The sequence below is a fragment of the Bufo bufo genome, chromosome 2 (genome assembly GCF_905171765.1).
Source record: "Bufo bufo chromosome 2, aBufBuf1.1, whole genome shotgun sequence".
Lineage (NCBI taxonomy): Eukaryota > Metazoa > Chordata > Amphibia > Anura > Bufonidae > Bufo > Bufo bufo.
Genome location: NC_053390.1, coordinates 832698235 through 832717523, shown reverse-complemented (window position 1 = coordinate 832717523; position 19289 = coordinate 832698235). Strand labels below are relative to the sequence as shown.

Here is a 19289-nt window from a genome sequence, read left to right as displayed (position 1 = left end):
TTCGCAAAAATTTTGGCTAACCGCTTGAAGTTATAGCTGATCTGGTACAGCCTGACCAGACGGGCTTTATCCCAGGCCGCCAAATACAGACGAGTATATATAGGGTCTATCTGAATTTGTCTGTTGGGGGCAGTGTGGACCACTCCATCCTGTCATTAGACGCCGCAAAGGCGTTTGACAGGATGGAGTGGCCTTTTCTCTGGGCTACGATGTCTTATTTTGGCCTTGGGAACCTATTTTTGGAAATGACTCAAATGCTATATGAACAGCCAGTTGCATATATCAATATCAATGGTATGAGTTCTTCTCCTGTTATGATGCGGAGAGGGATGAGACAGGGTTGCCCCCTGTCTCCCCTCCTCTTCGCTCTTTTTATTGAACCGTTGGCTTGTCGGATCCGTTTGGAGAATCGTATAGAAGGCTTCGGGGTGGCGGAAGTGAGCAATAAAATAAGTTTGTATGCAGACGATGTGATTCTGTTTCTGGATCAGGGTTGGAAAATCCTTCCGTATGTCATAGAGGTAATAGAACACTATGGTAAATTATCAGGTTATATGATCAACTGGACAAAGTCATCGCTCCTCCCGCTGAACCGGAAAGCTGTAGATGTGGGGAGCCGAGTCCGCGTCTTGGCTCCTAATGATTCCTTGGATTACTTGGGGGTTAAGATCGGGGTTCCTATAAGTAGGTTTTATGAGCTTAATTTGGCCCCAGTTTTGAATAAAGTTAGGACCAAAGTTGGCGCTTGGCGGAAATTGATACTGGCACAGACAGATCGAATTGCATTGATCAGGATGATTATTTTACCTATAGTCTTGTTCCCGATGTGTGCTTCGCCCATTTGGATTGATGATATCTTCTTTCATAGATTAGAGACCTTGATTAATGACCTAATTTGGGGCAGGAAGAGGGTGCATATAAAGCAGAGATATCTATGGTTGTCGGAGGCAGACGGTGGGCTGTCACTACCCTTTTTTCAAGGTTATTATTTTTGTGCACAGATTCAGCGGTGTTGTTATTGGAAAGAGAGTTTACTTTCACGAAATTTGAATAAAGTTATCGACAGTCCAATAGAGAATATTTTTGCATGTTTGGAAACTGGGTCTATGGGAATGAGGAAGTCCTTGCTGATCCCTTGCTCACTACAGAGGGTGTGGAACAGGCTGAAGGAGATCCTTAAAGTCCCCGGTCCGTTTGTTTTCACCCCTCTGTGGGGGAACGGGGGGCTGGAGGAATTCTTAAAAATTACAGATTTTGGTTATTGGTCACGAAATGGCATCTATATGGTGTCTCACCTTTTTCATTTAGGTCGCTTTAAATCACTTTCGGAATTTGGTTTCAATGATAGTTCACCATTAGAGGTATTTATGTATGCACGTTTGAAACATGTATTTGAAGCCTCTAGGAATAGGGGTCGTATTTTTCCACGAGAGAATATATTTTTTGATTACTGTGACGCCCAGAAGGATGAGAAGGTGAAAATATCTAGATTATATGCTAAACTCCGAATGGCACTGGCAATTGTAACACCTTTTAAAAGCCCAAGTAAATGGGAGCAAGAGTTGAATTGCCCTCCTTTACAGTGGCCCACTATCTATAGGAACGTGAGAAGGGCGACAGTTTCCAGTGCACATAGATTCAATTCAATTTAAGATCCTCCATAGACTGTACTATATGCCCAAAACCCAAGGAAAATTTCCCCAAAATAGGGACCGGGACTGTTGCTGCCCTAAATGTGGATATGTGAATGCGAACTATGTCCACATGTTATGGAGTTGCAGTAAAATAAGAAAATATTGGGATGAGGTTTTCTCTGCCCTACAAAAGGAATCCTTAATGAACTATAACCCGGGGATCTTGATAGTGATCTTTGGAGACTGTGGTTCAGAAACGGAAGTCCCCCCCAGGTTAGACGGATCTGGATGAGAGGATTGATGGTAGCGAAAGCTATATTGGTCAAGTACTGGGGTTCTGTCTCCCAGCCCTCTCCAAGGGAGTGGGGTCTATACCTTCAACAAATTAAAATTTATGAGGATATTGGAAGGAATCGGAGAGTTGCACGCAGAGCCACGTAGATATATCTAAATATATATAATGTATTTATTGTATGCTGCACTTGAATAAACTGAGGGGAACGACAGCCAATGGGGGGGGGGGGGGGGTATAAGGATATTTATGATTGCTATATTATATACACTGATGTGTTTAATATTGGTCTATGTACTAATTTTATGACTTTTCAAAATAAAAATAAAGTTAAATAAAAAAAAAACTTGTGACAAAAAATAAAAAGTTCTATGAACTCACTATGCCCATCAGCGAATACCTTAGGGTGTCTACTTTCCGAAATGGGGTTATTTGTGGGGTGTTTGTACTTTCTGGCCATTGTAGAACCTCAGGAAACATGACAGGTGCTCAGAAAGTCAGAGCTGCTTCAAAATGCGGAAATTCACATTTTTGTACCATAGTTTGTAAACGCTATAACTTTCACCCAAACCATTTTTTTTTTACCCAAACATTTTTTTTTATCAAAGACATGTAGAACAATAAATTTAGAGAAAAAATTATATATGGATGTCGTTTTTTAAAAAAAAAATTACAACTGAAAGTGAAAAATGACATTTTTTTGCAAAAATTTCGTTAAAATTTCGATTAATAACAAAAAAAGTAAAAATGTCAGCAGCAATGAAATACCACCAAATGAAAGCTCTATTAGTGAGAAGAAAAAGAGGTAAAATTCATTTGGGTGGTAAGTTGCATGACCGAGCAATAAACGGTGAAAGTAGTGTAGGTCAGAAGTGTAAAAAGTGGTCTGGTCATTAAGGGGGTTTAAGCTAGGGGAGCTGAGGTGGTTAATTTTATCGAAAGTGGACACTTGGTCACCCCCCATCCCATAAGATCAGTGTATAGCTCTCCAGAAATTCTTTGTGACACTGAGGACCCTTCTCTTTCCACTAAGTAACTCTCAATTTGTGACTTTTTTTCAAGATTAACACACTCCTTTTCTGAACTGCTGTGTGCTACTTGGAGACCTATCGCTCTTTACTGTGTAATTATGAGCTTGGGATCTCCAAATTGTCCTTATTCTGAGCGTCATATGATGGCATTGCTGCTATTCATAGTCAATTCTTTTCTTACTAACTCGAAGAGGTTGTCGGAAATAATTACCCATTTGAACATACCCCTGAATGGTATAAAATAAAAATAATAAAAAAAAATTATGGTGTCCTTACCTGTTTCTCCAGTGGCATTCTGCTACTGGTCCAGTCCTCTTTCCCATGCTTGTTTACACAACTGCTGCAGACAATCCCTGTCCTCAGAGGTCTACGTTATAATGAGTGGCTGCAGAGGTCGTACACCTGCCCACTGCAGCCATTGTTCCCAGTGGTAGAAAACAAGTAGCAGTAGGAGGACCGGACGGATAGCACATAGAATAAGGTAGAGATAGGATATGCCCCCATTGTCTGATAGGTGCGGGTCCCACCTCTGGGACCTAAGAACAGAGCAGGGAGAGCTGTGGCTGGAGGACCCCGTATTTCCTAGGGTCCGTCCACCACCAAGCGCTGCTCCTCGCTGCTCTCATAGAAGTGAATGGGAGCACACCACGTTTGCGCGGGCCCTGCTTCCATTCATTTCTATGGGGCATATGTAAATAGCTATTTTAGGCGGCCCCATACAAATGAATGGAGGTCGGTTGCGCATGAGATGGCAAAACCCCTTCAACTCCCTCCTGATACACTCTTTTTCCACAATCCTTGTATCATTAGTTTTCATACAGTACAAGGATGGAATTCAGAATCTATAACATTGATTGCCTACAGCAGCGGTCCCCAACCGCCGGGCCGCGGCCCAGGACCGGGCCCTGGAAGATTGTTTGCTGGGCCGCGGCGATCAGGGCAGTCTTTAATGCGGTACTAATGAAGCGCTTCCATTATGGAAGCGCTTCATTAGTACAGGAGGACTAGGAAGCGGTGAAGGATCTGTACTCAACGCTTCCTGGTCCTATCGGCTGTGCAGGGCAGTGCACAGCGTGAGGTCTCTCTGACATAAGGGGTTGATGGCTGACATGGGGGGCTGATGGCTGACATGGGTAGCTTATAGCTGACATGGGGGGCTGATGGCTGACATAAGGGGTTGATGGCTGACATAAGGGGCTGATGGCTCAAATAAGGGGCTGATGGCTCAAATAAGGGGCTGATGGCTGACATAAGGGGCTGATGGCTGACATAAGGGGCTGATGGCTGACATGGGGGGCTTATAGCTGACATGGGGGGCTGATGGCTGACATAAGGGGCTGATGGCTGACATAAGGGGTTGATGGCTGACATAGTGGCTGATAGATGGCGAAAGGTTGGGGGTTTGACCTGAGGCATTGGGGGTCTGATCTGAGGTCTGATTAACATTGGGGTTCTGATTGCTGGTCTGACCTGAGGTGTAATAAAAAATATTTTTCTTATTGTTCTACTCTATAACCCAGGTGCGTCTTATGGTGCGGAAAATACAGTACAGGGCAGCAGAAACCAGTGCCTCAGAGACCAGTGCAGCAGAGACCTGTCACGGGGTTCCGAAGGTGCACTCGGCCCCCCATTGCCCGCAGACCTGTTGCTTAGCTTTGGGAATGAGGATTTGTGCTTGACCTCATTCCCAGGGCGGCTTTGCTGGCTGGGTGGTTCCCTGCTCCTAGTCTGCCTTGAGCGCCGAGCTGATCACTCGGTGCTCGACTGGTTGGCCTGTCGGTCATGTGACGCTGGCCACGTCACATGACCCTCACTCCCCACTATAAATACAGGCAGCCTGCTGGCCACAGGTTGCCTGTTAATTTCTAGGTTCCTGGCTATTTGCTGGACTACTGAATACTTACCTGATCCTGTTCCCTGACGATCCTCTGCCTGCTTCTCCTGTACTGCGAATCCTTCCTGGTATTGTGACCTCGGCTCCCACCTGACTACTCTCTTAGGACTCCTCTTGTACTTCGCTACTCTCCTGGTATTTGACCCCGGCTTCTCCTGACCAGTCTTTGCTTAATCCGTTGTACTGCGTAGCTCTCTTGGTTCTGACCCGGTCCGTTCATGTTCCGTATTTTGTCTTGTCTGTCTTCCCTGCACATATCCTAAGTTAGGGACTGCCGTCCAGTTGTCCCCTGTCATCAGGACTCGTGAGGCAAGTAGGCAGGGCCAGGGGTGAGGGTGGAGCGCAGTGGTCACTACCCTTCCCCCTGTGTGTGTGTGGACGTGACCGTTACAGATTAACAGGCCCAACAACCACTGTATCATGAATCCTCTTATTACCCTGACTGACCATGTCTCTAACTTGACACAGATGGTGCAGGAGCTAGGAGGGAAACTCCGTTCTTTTGAGTTAGGGCAAGGTTCTTCCACTCCTCTGCCCCCCAGTCCACATGTTGAACCCCAGATCAATCTCCCAGAACCCTTTTCTGGAGACCGGAGGAGGTTTCTCTCCTTTAAGGAGAGTTGCAAACTCTACTTCCGTTTGCGCCCCGTGTCCTCCGGTCCCGAGAGCCAACGCGTGGGGATTATTATTTCTCTACTACAGGGTGATCCCCAGGACTGGGCATTCTCGTTACCTCCTGGGGCCAGTTGTCTGACTTCCGTGGAGGTTTTTTTTCAGGCCCTGGGTACCCTCTATGACGAACCAGACAGGGCCCTGGTAGCCGAGACGGCTCTTAGGGCACTGGTTCAGGGCCATCTCCCTGCGGAGGAGTATTGCACCCAATTCAGACGGTGGTGTGTCCCCTCTGGATGGAATGAACCAGCCCTGAAGAGTCAGTTTAGGTCTGGTCTGTCTGATATTTTAAAAGATCTATTAGTCAGTTATCAAGTTCCAGAGACCTTAGAGGAGATGATGACCCTAGTTGTCCGACTTGACCGACGAGTTAGAGAGAGACGACAGGAACGACAGTTCTGTTCTCAGATGGTGGTCCAGCCAGAGGCCTTTTCCAGGGACAACACTGAGGTCTCCACCGAGGATCCCATGCAGGTTGGCATGACCCGGGGTAATCTTCGTCGCAGACGCGGAGAGTGCTTCTACTGTGGAGATCCTGGCCATTGGATCAACAAGTGTCCTAAGAGGGTCCTCTCTGACAAGTCTCCTAAGGCAAGACAACCTAAAGACCAGGTACACCCTGATTTTTCTAAATATAAGCTTTTGGTACCCATAACAATTTCTCTGGGGGTTAATAAGTGGCAGGGTAAGGCCTTTATTGATTCCGGTTCAGCGGCCAGCTTTATTGACTCAGAATTTGCTAGTAAATTGGGTATTCCAATGTTTGCTTTACCTACACCTATCCATGTCATGGCTATTGATGCTACTCCCCTGATTGGTGGTACGGTGAGGTCATGTACCTCTGAAATTTCTCTGACCGTGGGTGTGTGCCACTCTGAGAGATGTTCTCTTTTTGTCTTGGAGAACCTACCGGTTGAGGTGGTACTAGGGTTGCCTTGGCTCCGTTTACATAACCCCACAATTGATTGGTTCAAAGGAGAGTTGGTGAAATGGGGACCTAAGTGTGACTCATGCTTGTCCGTGGTCCAGGCTGGGGTTTCAGTAAGGTCTAATACATTACCTTCAGTTATTAATGAATATTCTGATGTATTCTCATCCCCTATTCCAGAGGTTCTACCGCCCCATAGACCGTATGATTGCGCCATAGAGCTAATAGAGGGTGCCGAATTTCCTAAAGGGCGAATTTATAATCTTTCAGGGCCCGAACGCAAGGCTATGGAAGATTATATTAAGGAGAGCCTTGCTAATGGGCATATTAGACCTTTAGTCTCTCCTATGGGAGCAGGGTATTTCTTTGTTAAAAAGAGGGATGGTGGTCTTAGGCCTTGTATTGATTACCGGAGACTAAATAAGATCACTGTCCAAAATAGATACTCTCTCCCATTGATTCCGGACTTATTTAACCAGGTTCTGGTGGCAACCTGGTTTTCCAAGATTGACCTGAAAGGGGCATACAATCTAATCCGAATCAAGGAGGGAGACGAATGGAAGACAGCGTTCAATACTCCGATAGGACACTTTGAATATCAGGTGATGCCTTTTGGACTCAGCAATGCCCCAGCTGTGTTCCGAAACATAATGAACAATATTCTTAGAGAGTTTTTAGGTAAATTTATTATTGTCTATCTTGACGACATTTTGATATTCTCTCCTGATTTCGAATCTCATGTGTCTCATGTCAAACAAGTATTAGAGGTGTTGAGGGAGAACCAGCTATCTGCTAAGCAAGAGAAATGTGTCTTTGGTGTACAGGAGATACTGTTTCTAGGGCATGTTTTGACTCCTCACGCCTTTAATATGGATCCTGGTAAGGTTTTAGCAATTAAGGAATGGGTAAGGCCTTCATCCTTAAAGGCTTTACAACGGTTTTTGGGTTTTGCTAATTACTATCGTAAATTTATCATGAATTTTTCTGTAATTGCTAAGCCATTGACCGACCTTACTAAGAAAGGGGCGGATTTGGAGAATTGGTCTACCAAGGCCATTTCTTCATTTGAAACATTAAAAAAGGCATTTAGTAGCGCCCCCATTCTGATCCAGCCTGATCAGGAGAGACCCTTTATTGTGGAGGTAGATGCGTCCGAGGACGGCGCAGGAGCAGTTCTTTCACAGGGTCCTGCTAGCCTCACTAACCTGAGACCGTGTGCCTTCTTCTCCAGGAAATTCTCTCCCACGGAGAGAAACTACGACATTGGGAATAGGGAGCTGCTGGCTATTAAATGGGCATTTGAGGAGTGGAGGCATTTTTTGGAGGGGGCAAGGCATCGAGTAACTGTTGTCACTGATCATAAAAACCTAATGTTTCTCGAGTCGGCTAAGAGGTTGAATCCCCGACAAGCCCGATGGGCTCTGTTTTTTACCCGTTTTGATTTCTCCATTACGTTCAGGCCGGGAAGTAAAAATGTGAAAGCAGACGCATTATCCGGGAGCTTCCATGCCTTTCAACCCACTGAGACGCCGCCTGAATCCATCCAACCAGCAAACATCTTCTTAGCAGCTCTAACCCAGGATATCTCGGCTCGCATTAAGGCTGAACAACATCGGGTACCGGCATCCACCCCAACAGATAAGTTGTTTGTTCCCGTACAATTTCGTCTCCAGCTGTTGGGGGAGTGTCACGATTCTGCCTTTTGTGGACATCCGTGTGTTGAGGGCACTAAGGATCTGGTTTCTAGATCCTATTGGTGGCCCACTCTGACCAGGGATGTCAAGTCCTACGTGTCAGCCTGTGAGGTTTGTGCCAGGTCTAAGACACCTAGGACTCGCCCTGCTGGTAACCTACGATCCCTACCCATTCCCAGTAGACCCTGGTCCCATATCTCGATGGACTTTATAACTGACCTACCGCTGGCGGAGGGTAAGACTGTGGTTTGGGTAGTGGTCGATAGGTTTAGCAAGATGGATAATTTCATTCCCCTGTCTAAACTTCCGAATGCTAAAACCCTGGTGTCTATTTTTGTGAGAGAGATTGTTCGTTTACATGGCATCCCGGAAAACATTGTTTCTGACAGGGGTGTGCAGTTTGTGTCCAAATTCTGGAGGGCCTTCTGTCAAAGATGTAAAATTTCATTGTCTTTTTCTTCCGCCTACCATCCTGAGAGTAATGGGCAGACTGAACGCCTTAATCAGTCTGTGGAACAATTCTTGAGGTTGTATGTTGCTGATAACCAGCAATTATGGGTCAAATTTCTTCCGTTGGCTGAATTTGCTTTGAATAACTGTGTCAATTCTTCTGCTGGGGTCTCCCCTTTCTTTTGTAACCATGGTTTTCATCCCCGTTTTCATTCTGGGTCGTCCGTCTCCTCCTCTAACCCTGAAGCGGATAAACTCTCCTCCGAACTGTGCACAGTTTGGGCCCGGGTTCAATCGAACCTAGAAAAGGCTCAAAGTTCTCAAAAACTCAAGGCCGATAGGAGACGTTCAAGGGGGGTGAACTTTCAGGTTGGGGATAAAGTATGGTTGTCCTCCAAGAATCTATCTCTCAAGGTAACTTCTAAAAAATTTGCTCCTCGTTTTATTGGACCATATAAGATCACGAAGGTGATTAACCCGGTATCTTTTAGGTTAGAGCTGCCCGAGTCATTCCACATTCATAATGTGTTCCATAAATCTCTGCTTAAAAAATATTTTGAACCAGTAGTACCATCAAAAGCCTCGCCTCCGCCGGTTCTTGTTAATGATGCTGTCGAGTATGTGGTGTCTAAAATAGTGGATGTCAGGAAGGTGCGTAATGCCTTGCAGTACCTGATTCACTGAAAGGGGTATGGACCTGAAGAGAGATCTTGGGTACCTGCTAGGGAGGTTCATGCTCCTAGACTTGTTCGTAAATTTCATTTAGAACACCCTGAAAAGCCATTGCCTGAAGTCTTGGGTCTGGTGGCCCCTCGTAAAAGGGGGGGTACTGTCACGGGGTTCCAAAGGTGCACTCGGTCCCCCATTGCCCGCAGACCTGTTGCTTAGCTTTGGGAATGAGGATTTGTGCTTGACCTCATTCCCAGGGCGGCTTTGCTGGCTGGGTGGTACCCTGCTCCTAGTCTGCCTTCAGCGCCGAGCTGATCACTCGGTGCTCGACTGGTTGGCCTGTCGGTCATGTGACGCTGGCCACGTCACATTACCCTCACTCCCCACTATAAATACAGGCAGCCTGCTGGCCACAGGTTGCCTGTTAATTTCTAGGTTCCTGGCTATTTGTTGGACTACTGAATACTTACCTGTTTCTGTTCCCTGACGATCCTCTGCCTGCTCCTCCTGTACTGCGAATCCTTCCTGGTATTGTGACCTCGGCTCCCACCTGACTACTCTCTTAGGACTCCTCTTGTACTTCGCTACTCTCCTGGTATTTGACCCCGGCTTCTCCTGACCATTCTTTGCTTAATCCGTTGTACTGCGTAGCTCTCTTGGTTCTGACCCGGTCCGTTCATGTTCCGTATTTTGTCTTGTCTGTCTTCCCTGCACATATCCTAAGTTAGGGACTGCCGTCCAGTTGTCCCCTGTCATCAGGACTCGTGAGGCAAGTAGGCAGGGCCAGGGGTGAGGGTGGAGCGCAGTGGTCACTACCCTTCCCCCTGTGTGTGTGTGGACGTGACCGTTACAAGACCAGGTGCAGCAGAGACCCTAGTCAGTTTATATAGTCGTTATATAGTGTTATATATTTAAATATGCACCTTGTGTTTTGTTATGCGCGTGAATCAGTCAGCCCCGACTAGCATCCCCTAAGCCCCACCCCAGAACTTTCTATCTGAGTTCAATATTTTTAGATGGGAAAAAAAGTACTGCATGCGGAAGGGCTCAAACGGATGCCATCTGTTGCAACAGGATCCGTTTCTTTACAGGATCCTGTTTTTTTTTTTTATTCTTCTGACAGATCAGAAGAACAGAAAATGAAACGGTGATGTGAACTCCCCCTAAGACGCTTGTATGTAAATGCTGGTTCCTCATGTTTATTATACTAAAAGTTTTGAATAAAAGTCAACTGCACTGATAAAAAAAAAGGTTTGGGAGCATTTTAAAATATTGGATTGTATTTATTTTGTAAGAAATCTAAGTCCTTATACAAATTCAGACAAAGGTAAGTGCAGATATACAGTACAGACCAAAAGTTTGGACACACCTTCTCATTCAAAGAGTTTTCTTTATTTTCATGACTATGAAAATTGTAGATTCACACTGAAGGCATCAAAACTATGAATTAACACATGTGGAATTATATACATAACAAACAAGTGTGAAACAACTGAAAATATGTCATATTCTAGGTTCTTCAAAGTAGCCACCTTTTGCTTTGATTACTGCTTTGCACACTCTTGGCATTCTCTTGATGAGCTTCAAGAGGTAGTCCCCTGAAATGGTTTTCACTTAACAGGTGTGCCCTGTCAGGTTTAATAAGTGGGATTTCTTGTCTTATAAATGGGGTTGGGACCATCAGTTGCGTTGAGGAGAAGTCAGGTGGATACACAGCTGATAGTCCTACTGACGTTCCCAGAAGCGACCTGGGAGTCCAAGATGCATCTAGACATCCTCCCCATGCTGTTCCTGAACCATTTCAGTGGTGTTTCAATAAATTTCTGACCTTTTCCTATGAACCAGACACCCTCCCCTCTTCAGAGCAGGGGGTGCCTAGTTTAATGCTCGGGTTCTCCCATTGACTTCCATTGTGAGCACCCGAACACCCGAGCACTTTGGTGCTTGATCAACACTAGTTGTAAGCTCTTGTGAGTAGGGCCCTCATTCCTCTTGTTTTATTGTTGAGTTGTTTGTTGCTATGTTATTTATGACTCTGTTAGTACATGAACCCCTGGATTGTAAAGTGCTGCAGAATATGTTGCTGCTGTAAAAATAAAGATTATTATTATTATAGATCAATTATGGACCTTCTGACCCTCTCCTGAGTGATAGAGTCTCATATCCAACATCATATCAGATCACTCCTGATGACCAGGCTCGATATGAAGCTATTGTGAAGATTCTGAAGTACTTTGGATGGAACTGGGTTGGGATCATTACAACAGACAATGGAAATGGTGAAATGGAGTCAGAAACGCTTAGTAAAATGATGACTCAGCACGAGATCTGTGTAGATTTTATCATCAAATTAGATAAATATGATTACACTATGAACGAAATGGGGATGGAGAAAATTCTAAAATCACGTGCTAAAGTCATAGTGGTTTCTGGTCTTTTTAACAGGGGTTATGCCCACACTATCTACAGAGCTCAAGTGGAAAATATCACATTGATCCTTCATGAGTCCTGGATTAGTATTATGAATTTAGGACGTGAATATTATCAATTGGTCAACTGCAGCTTAATGTTTATGCCACCGAAGAAAGTAATCCCCAAGTTTAATGTCATTCAAAGTGTGAACCCCATGACCCGTCCAAATGACCCACTGCTGGAAGATCTTTGGTTTATCATTTATGGATGTCTGACTAAAAATAAATATAAAAATCAATTTTTTAAGCTGATTTATAAAGATAAACCTACAGTTAACTGCAGTGAGATATATGGCTTCCCTAATCAGATGTATAATGGTCACACTCTGTACTATGTCTACACATCAGTCTACGTTCTGGCTCATGTTCTGAATAGAATTGTACTAAAAAAATCTAGTTTACAGACACATGGACTAAGACATAAAGTAAGTAATATACAATCTATCTGTACAATCAGTGGTTCAGAGGACAGATGATATAACTAATATTATACAGTAGCATCAAACTGTCACATCCAGCCCTGACCTCATTAACCACCTCCCGACCGCCTAACGCACGGATGCGTCCTGGAGGCGGTCAATTCATTCCTCCTGGACGCATCCGTACGTCATCTCGCGAGACGCAAGATTTCCTGTGAACGCGCGCACACAGGATCGGAAGGTAAGCGAGTGGATCTCCAGCCTGCCAGCGGCGATCGTTCGCTGGCAGGCTGGAGATGCGATTTTTTTTAACCCCTAACAGGTATATTAGACGCTGTTTTGATAACAGCGTCTAATATACCTGCTACCTGGTCCTCTGGTGGTCCCTTTTGCTTGGATCGACCACCAGAGGACACAGGCAGCTCTGTAATAAGTAGCACCAAACACCACTACACTACACCCCCCCCTTGTCACTTATTAACCCCTGATCACCCCTGATCACCCCATATAGACTCCCTGATCACCCCCCTGTCATTGATCACCCCCTTGTAAGGCTCCATTCAGACGTCCGTATGTTTTTTACGGATCCACGGATACATGGATCGGATCCGCAAAACACATACAGGCCTCTGAATGGAGCCTTACAGGGGGGTGATCAATGACAGGGGAGTGATCACCCCATATAGACTCCCTTATCACCCCCCTGTCATTGATCACCCCCTGTCATTAATCACCCCCCTGTAAGGCTCCATTCAGACGTCCGTATGTTTTTTACGGATCCACGGATACATGGATCGGATCCGCAAAACACATACAGACGTCTGAATGGAGCCTTACCGGGGGGTGATAATCCCATATAGACTCCCTGATCACCCCCCTGTCATTGATCACCTCCCTGTAAGGCTCCATTCAGACGTCCGTATGTTTTTTACGGATCCACGGATCCATGGATCAGATCCGCAAAACACATACGGACGTCTGAATGGAGCCTTACAGGGGGGTGATCAATGATAGGGGGGTGATCACCCCATATAGACTCCCTGATCACCCCCCTGTCATTGATCACCCCCCTGTAAGGCTCCATTCAGACGTCCGTATGTTTTTTACAGATCCACTGATACATGGATCGGATCCGCAAAACACATACGGACATCTGAATGGAGCCTTACAGGGGGGTGATCAATGACAGGGGGGGTGATCACCCTATATAGACTCCCTGATCACCCCCCTGTCATTGATCACCCCCCTGTCATTGATCACCCCCCTGTAAGGCTCCATTCAGACGTCCGTATGTTTTTTACAGATCCACGGATATATGGATCGGATCCGCAAAACACATACGGACGTCTGAATGGAGCCTTACAGGGGGGTGATCAATGACAGGGGGGTGATCACCTTATATAGACTCCCTGATCACCCCTCTGTCATTGATCACCCCCCTGTCATTGATCACCCCCCTGTAAGGCTCCATTCCGACGTCCGTATGTTTTTTACAGATCCACGGATACATGGATTGGATCCGCAAAACACATACGGACATCTGAATGGAGCCTTACAGGGGGGTGATCAATGACAAGGGGGTGATCACCCCATATAGACTCCCTGATCACCCCCCTGTCATTGATTACCCCCCTGTCATTGATCACCCCCTTGTAAGGCTCCATTCAGACGTCCGTATGTTTTTTACGGATCCACGGATACATGGATCGGATCCGCAAAACACATACGGACGTCTGAATGGAGCCTTACAGGGGGGTGATCAATGACAGGGGAGTGATCACCCCATATAGACTCCCTTATCACCCCCCTGTCATTGATCACCCCCCTGTCATTGATCACCCCCCTGTAAGGCTCCATTCAGACGTCCGTATGTTGTTTACGGATCCACGGATACATGGATCGGATCCGCAAAACACATACAGACGTCTGAATGGAGCCTTACAGGGGGGTGATCAATGACAAGGGGGTGATCACCCCATATAGACTCCCTGATCACCCCCCTGTCATTGATTACCCCCCTGTCATTGATCACCCCCTTGTAAGGCTCCATTCAGACGTCCGTATGTTTTTTACGGATCCACGGATACATGGATCGGATCCGCAAAACACATACGGACGTCTGAATGGAGCCTTACAGGGGGGTGATCAATGACAGGGGAGTGATCACCCCATATAGACTCCCTTATCACCCCCCTGTCATTGATCACCCCCCTGTCATTGATCACCCCCCTGTAAGGCTCCATTCAGACGTCCGTATGTTGTTTACGGATCCACGGATACATGGATCGGATCCGCAAAACACATACAGACGTCTGAATGGAGCCTTACAGGGGGGTGATCACCCCATATAGACTCCCTGATCACCCCCCTGTCATTGATCACCCCCCTGTAAGGCTCCATTCAGACGTCCGTATGTTTTTTTACGGATCCACGGATACATGGATCGGATCCGCAAAACACATACGGACGTCTGAATGGAGTTTTACAGGGGGGTGATCAATGACAGGGGGGTGATCACCCCATATAGACTCCCTGATCACCCCCCTGTCATTGATCACCCCCCTGTAAGGCTGCATTCAGACGTCCGTATGTGTTTTGCGGATCCGTGGATCCGCAAAACACGGACACCGCTGATCAGCAAAACACTTACGGACGTCTGAATGGAGCCTTACAGGGGGGTGATCAATGACAGGGGGGTGATAACCCCATATACACTCCCTGATCACCCCCCTGTCATTGATCACCCCCCTGTAAGGCTCCATTCAGACATTTTTTTGGCCCAAGTTAGCGGAAATTAATTTTTTTTTATTTTTTATTTTTTTCTTACAAAGTCTCATATTCCACTAACTTGTGTCAAAAAATAAAATCTCACATGAACTCACCATACCCCTCACGGAATCCAAATGCGTAAAATGTTTTAGACATTTATATTCCAGACTTCTTCTCACGCTTTATGGCCCCTAAAATGCCAGGGCAGTATAAATACCCCACATGTGACCCCTTTTCGGAAAGTAGACACCCCAAGGTGTTCCGTGAGGGGCATATTGAGTCCATGAAAGATTGAAATTTTTGTCCCAAGTTAGCGGAAAGGGAGACTTTGTGAGAAAAAACAAAAAAAAAACAATTTCCGCTAACTTGTGCCAAAAAAAAAAAAGTTCTATGAACTCGCCATGCCCCTCATTGAATACCTTGGGGTGTCTTCTTTCCAAAATGTGGTCACATGTGGGGTATTTATACTGCCCTGGCATTTTAGGGGCCCTAAAGCGTGAGAAGAAGTCTGGGATCCAAATGTCTAAAAATGCCCTCATAAAAGGAATGTGGGCTCCTTTGCGCATCTAGGCTGCAAAAAAGTGTCACACATCTGGTATCGCCGTACTCAGGAGAAGTTGGGCAATGTGTTTTGGGGTGTCATTTTACATATACCCATGCTGGGTGAGATAAATCTCTTGGTCAAATGCCAACTTTGTATAAAAAAATGGGAAAGGTTGTCTTTTGCCAAGATATTTCTCTCACCCAGCATGGGTATATATAAAATGACACCCCAAAACAAATTCCCCAACTTCTCCTGAGTACGGCAATACCAGATGTGTGACACTTTTTTGCAGCCTAGGTGGGCAAAGGGGCCCACATTCCAAAGAGCACCTTTAGGATTTCACAGGTCATTTTCTACACATTTTGATTTCAAACTACTTCTCACACATTAGGGCCCCTAGAATGCCAGGCAGTATAAATACCCCACAAGTGACCCCATTTTGGAAAGAAGACACCCCAAGTTATTTCGTGATGGGCATAGTGAGTTCATGGAAGTTTTTATTTTTTGTCACAAGTTAGTGGAATATGAGACTTTGTAAGAAAAAAAAATAAATCATCATTTTCCGCTAACTTCTGACAAAATATAAAAAGTTCTATGAACTCACTATGCCTATCAGCGAATACCTTCGGGTGTTTACTTTCCAAAATGGGGTCATTTGTGGGGTGTTTGTACTTTCTGGCCATTTTAGAACCTCAGGAAACATGACAGGTGCTCAGAAAGTCAGAGCTGCTTCAAAAAGCGGAAATTCACAATTTTGTACCATAGTTTGTAAACGCTATAACCTTTACCCAAACCATTTTTTTTTTACCCAAACATTTTTTTTTATCAAAGACATGTAGAACAATAAATTTAGAGAAAAAATTATATATGGATGTCGTTTTTTTAAAAAATTTTACAACTGAAAGTGAAAAATGACATTTTTTTGCAAAAATTTCGTAAAATTTCGATTAATAACAAAAAAAAGTAAAAATGTCAGCAGCAATGAAATACCACCAAATGAAAGCTCTATTAGTGAGAAGAAAAAGAGGTAAAATTCATTTGGGTGGTAAGTTGCATGACCGAGCAATAAACGGTGAAAGTAGTGTAGTGCAGAAGTGTAAAAAGTGGTCTGGTCATTAAGGGTGTTTAAGCTAGGGGAGCTGAGGTGGTTAATTTTATCGAAAGTGGACACTTGGTCACCCCCCATCCCATAAGATCAGTGTATAGCTCTCCAGAAATTCTTTGTGACACTGAGGACCCTTCTCTTTCCACTAAGTAACTCTCAATTTGTGACTTTTTTTCAAGATTAACACACTCCTTTTCTGAAATGCTGTGTGCTACTTGGAGACCTATCGCTCTTTACTGTGTAATTATGAGCTTGGGATCTCCAAATTGTCCTTATTCTGAGCGTCATATGATGGCATTGCTGCTATTCATAGTCAATTCTTTTCTTACTAACTCGAAGAGGTTGTCGGAAATAATTACCCATTTGAACATACCCCTGAATGGTATAAAATAAAAATAATAAAAAAAAATTATGGTGTCCTTACCTGTTTCTCCAGTGGCATTCTGCTACTGGTCCAGTCCTCTTTCCCATGCTTGTTTACACAACTGCTGCAGACAATCACTGTCCTCAGAGGTCTACGTTATAATGAGTGGCTGCAGAGGTCGTACACCTGCCCACTGCAGCCATTGTTCCCAGTGGTAGAAAACAAGTAGCAGTAGGAGGACCGGACGGATAGCACATAGAATAAGGTAGAGATAGGATATGCCCCCATTGTCTGATATGTGCGGGTCCCACCTCTGGGACCTAAGAACAGAGCAGGGAGAGCTGTGGCTGGAGGACCCCGTATTTCCTAGGGTCCGTCCACCACCAAGCGCTGCTCCTCGCTGCTCTCATAGAAGTGAATGGGAGCACACCACGTTTGCGCGGGCCCTGCTTCCATTCATTTCTATGGGGTATATGGAAATAGCTATTTTAGGCGGCCCCATACAAATGAATGGAGGGCAGTTGCGCATGAGATGGCAAAACCCCTTCAACTCCCTCCTGGTACACTCTTTCTCCACAATCCTTGTATCATTTGTTTTCATACAGTACAAGGATGGAATTCAGAATCTATAGCATTGATTGCCTACAGCAGCGGTCCCCAACCGCCGGGCCGCGGCCCAGGACCGGGCCCTGGAAGATTGTTTGCTGGGCCGCGGCGATCAGGGCAGTCTTTAACGCGGTACTAATGAAGCGCTTCCATTATGGAAGCGCTTTATTAGTACAGGAGGACTAGGAAGCGGTGAAGGATCTGTACTCAACGCTTCCTGGTCCTATCGGCTGTGCAGGGCAGTGCACAGCGTGAGGTCTCTCTGACATAAGGGGTTGATGGCTGACATGGGGGGCTGATGGCTGACATGGGGGGCTTATAGCTGACATGGGGGGCTGATGGCTGACATAAGGGGTTGATGGCTGACATAAGGGGCTGATGGCTCAAATAAGGGGCTGATGGCTGACATAAGGGGCTGATGGCTGACATAAGGGGCTGATGGCTGACATGGGGGGCTTATAGCTGACATGGGGGGCTGATGGCTGACATAAGGGGCTGATGGCTGACATAAGGGGTTGATGGCTGACATAGGGGCTGATAGATGGCGAAAGGTTGGGGGTTTGACCTGAGGCATTGGGGGTCTGATCTGAGGTCTGATTAACATTGGGGTTCTGATTGCTGGTCTGACCTGAGGTGTAATAAAAAATATTTTTCTTATTGTTCTACTCTAAAACCTAGGTGCGTCTTATAGTGCGGAAAATACAGTACAGTGCAGCAGAGACCAGGTGCAGCAGAGACCAGGTGCAGCAGAGACCCTAGTCAGTTTATATAGTCGTTATATAGTGTTATATATTTAAATATGCACCTCGTGTTTTGTTATGCGCGTGAATCAGTCAGCGCCGACTAGCACCCCCTAAGCCCTACCCCAGAACTTTCTATCTGAGTTCATTATTTTTAGATGGGAAAAAAAGTACTGCATGCGGAAGGGCTCAAACGGATGCCAACTGTTGCAACAGGATCCGTTTCTTTACAGGATCCTGTTTTTTTTTTATTCTTCTGACAGATCAGAAGAACAGAAAAAGAAACGGTGTTGTGAACTTCCCCTAAGATGCTTGTATGTAAATGCTGGTTCCTCATGTTTATTATACTAATATTTTGAATAAAAGTCAACTGCACTGATATAAAAAAAGGTTTGGGAGCATTTTAAAATATTGGATTGTATTTATTTTGTAAGAAATCTAAGTCCTTATTCAAATTCAGACAAAGGTAAGTGCAGATATACAGTACAGACCAAAAGTTTGGACACACCTTCTCATTCAAAGAGTTTTATTTATTTTCATGACTATGAAAATTGTAGATTCACATTGAAGGCATCAAAACTATGAATTAACACATGTGGAATTATATACATAACAAACAAGTGTGAAACAACAGAAAATATGTCATATTCTAGGTTCCTCAAAGTAGCCACCTTTTGCTTGGATTACTGCTTTGCACACTCTTGGCATTCTCTTGATGAGCTTCAAGAGGTAGTCCCCTGAAAAGGTTTTCACTTCACAGGTGTCAGGTTTAATAAGTGGGATTTCTTGCCTTATAAATGGGGTTGGGACCATCAGTTGCGTTGAGGAGAAGTCAGGTGGATACACAGCTGATAGTCCTACTGAATAGACTGTAAAATGTGTATTATGGCAAGAAAAAAGCAGCTAAGTAAAGAAAAACGAGTGGCCATCATTACTTTAAGAAATGAAGGTCAATCAGTCAGCCGAAAAATTGGGAAAACTTTGAAAGTAAGGGCTATTTGACCATG

General features: G+C 45.2%; 1 protein-coding gene across 1 annotated transcript in view; it reads left to right on the top strand.

Annotated features, from left to right (window-relative positions):
• LOC120991098 (vomeronasal type-2 receptor 26-like) overlaps positions 1 to 19289 on the top strand; it is a 119171-nt gene that overhangs the window by 44318 nt on the left and 55564 nt on the right. The window contains exon 4 of the mRNA XM_040419990.1: positions 11381 to 12160. Coding sequence (XP_040275924.1) covers positions 11381 to 12160 — 780 coding nt within the window. The remainder of the gene's footprint in view (positions 1 to 11380; positions 12161 to 19289) is intronic.